The 2,421-nt window shown below is 39.5% G+C and overlaps 1 protein-coding gene across 1 annotated transcript; it reads left to right on the top strand.

Moving 5' to 3' along the window:
• The first annotated feature begins 521 nt into the window (after positions 1–521).
• LOC131228741 (uncharacterized) lies at positions 522–1,368 on the top strand. Its single transcript, XM_058224592.1, has 2 exons — positions 522–963; positions 996–1,368. The coding sequence occupies exons 1-2, from the start codon at positions 543–545 to the stop codon at positions 1,001–1,003; spliced, it is 429 nt and encodes a 142-aa protein (XP_058080575.1). The 5' UTR covers positions 522–542; the 3' UTR covers positions 1,004–1,368.
• Positions 1,369–2,421: the final 1,053 nt, after the last annotated feature.

The raw sequence follows: 2,421 nt of genomic DNA, 5'->3' as shown, positions 1-2,421 counted from the left end.
ACCAAGGAATCACATATAATGATATCAAGGTGGGCCGCACCTAATCCGCTCCAGATTGTGACCAAACCCTACCCCTATTTTGCCGCCAAATGCAGCTTTCCCGCCAAAGGTGCAAAGAGCACTGATCACCTACATGCATCTGCACCAGAGTTTGTGGTACTGTTCCATCTTTCCTGCTAAAATACCACAATTTTACCAAATCAGCATCATTAAAACAAGAGATTCACCATAAAATAACCCTCAATGAAAGCCAGACTGATCCGTTCAATAGCTAGACCGAACATGTATCTTCAGTAAATCTGACGATTATCCATCGATTTCAAAATTGTGGCCCACCTAATCATCGGAATAATTTATTTTAATGCAACATAATATTCATGATGAGGTTTGCATATTGAATGATACTGATTTCATAAAAATTGACATGATATCTGAAAGGATGCTGCAGTACCACAAACTGTAATACACTGGCATGTAGGCGATGAGTTTTGAAGTTGAAATACCTTCGTTTCTCAGTTCTCAAATCTCACTTTGAAAAGAAGATGAGCAATTGTCAATACTGGCTGTTGAAGACAGAGCCTAGGGAGTGGTCATGGGATGATCAGAAATCCAACGGTGGGATTTCAAAGTGGGATGGGGTAAAGAACAAGCAAGCCCAGAATAATATGAAATCTATGAAGATAGGTGATCTCTGTTTCTTCTACCATTCTGGGCCCAAAGAGCGTCGCGTTGTCGGAGTTTCCAAAGTAATCAAGGAATGGTATTTCTGTGGAGAAGACGAGGGTGCGGTCGACATTCGTGCTGTTGGGCCAATGCGTCAGACCGTCGATTTGAAGGAGATGAAGGGAGATGATGGCCTAAAGGGCTTCGTTCTGTTCAAGCAGCCACGACTGTCGGTCGTTCCCGTGCCAGAGAATGTCTGGGAGAGGGTTTGTGAGATGTGTGGTGGGTATGAGGAGGAAGGTGTTTGATGTGTGGTGGGTATGAGGAGGAAGGTGTTTGATGTGTGGTTTGGTAACGTTTGCAGTAGGTGTTGTTGTTGGTTTTTGAGAACTGGAGTGTTCATACAGTTCCCCGTTATAGATGGGCCATAACCTACAATCACACAGGTCAGAAGGTTAGGATCATGTAACTGCTGCGATTCTTGGATATGGTCCATCGGTAATGGAGCTTGACGAATGAACGGTCCAGGTTTTGTAAATACCTGACGGGTGTGCCTGTGGAGCCTTTGTTTTTGTTTCTGAATCTTAATCGCACATATGGGGTTTTCCTAAGAGGATGTCTCCTTGAATTTTAGTCACTTTTTAGAACATCTGACACCTGCACATCAGGTGTTTGATTAAGTTCCTTCAAGAATTTTTAGTAGTATTTCTTAATTTTCGTAGCTTGCTAATTCCACACACGTGAGCACACGTATCGGGATGTGAGGATGTGAGATATGAGCTTTCCATCAGGTGATCTTCTGGCATAAAAACTAGGTTATTTCAAAAATCACATGGGCCACTGCATATTTGAACATAAGAATTGCCAGGAAAAGGCCGTTTTAACTGCCAATTTAATTGAACGGTGTGGCTCACCTAAAAGATCTAGGCATTCTTTCCAACCTTTTGGAAATCACAAATCTCGCAAGCACATTTTTCATATTTGCACGTGTGCACACATGTTGATGTACGGGGTTCTACACACTGGAATTAGCCAACCTCTTTAATTGCCTAGTTTGAGTATGATTCTTGGGGCCCTTTGGATACTACCAAAAAATTTACTGTTTCTACTTACAACAGTAATAAGTAACTTATTTCATATTAAAAAGTTTGGTTTATGATTAGTTATAAGTAACTTTTTTTCTTAAAAAGTATGTAATCACTTTGGTTCATTTAAAAAAAAAAAAACATTTTTACTTTTCATAAGTTGCGGAAGAGAATAGAGGAATAGGAGAGACCAAAAAGAGGAGAAGTTGATAAGTATATTGTTTACCAAATATACTTATTTTCTTAAGAAGTAGAAACTAAGAAAAAATACTTGTGACATAAATAACTTATCTTAAGCAACTTACGAATCAAATGGGCCCATGTTATAATTGGACATGACTACGGCATGGGCTACAACATGGACTTTGGCAATAGCTCATATGTAAGAGCTCAAATGGGTCCTTTACAATGCATCAAAAGCATTCAATAGCTTTCAAAATTAATCCAATTCAGCTTGCCCTCAGCCCTCGTGGGCCCCAATTATTGAGAACCCTAAATCATACCTTAATCCTGATTACACTCAACATACATACTACCGCAATCGAAATAGGAAATAAATCAACATAGCTACCTCTAAACCATCCTGCATACTACCACAATCGAAATAGGAAATAAATCGACATATATTGAAGATTAGTCGATAACATTGAAGAATTTTTGATGCCATCGAGTA

The sequence above is a fragment of the Magnolia sinica genome, chromosome 16, assembly GCF_029962835.1.
Source record: "Magnolia sinica isolate HGM2019 chromosome 16, MsV1, whole genome shotgun sequence".
In the NCBI taxonomy this organism is placed as follows: domain Eukaryota; kingdom Viridiplantae; phylum Streptophyta; class Magnoliopsida; order Magnoliales; family Magnoliaceae; genus Magnolia; species Magnolia sinica.
Note: the sequence above shows the minus strand (reverse complement) of the source record. Positions and strands in the feature narration are given on the sequence as shown.

Coding starts and splice junctions, on each gene's coding strand:
- LOC131228741 (XM_058224592.1), top strand. CDS start 543: ATGAGCAATTGTCAATACTGGCTGTTGAAGACAGAGCCTAGGGAGTGG.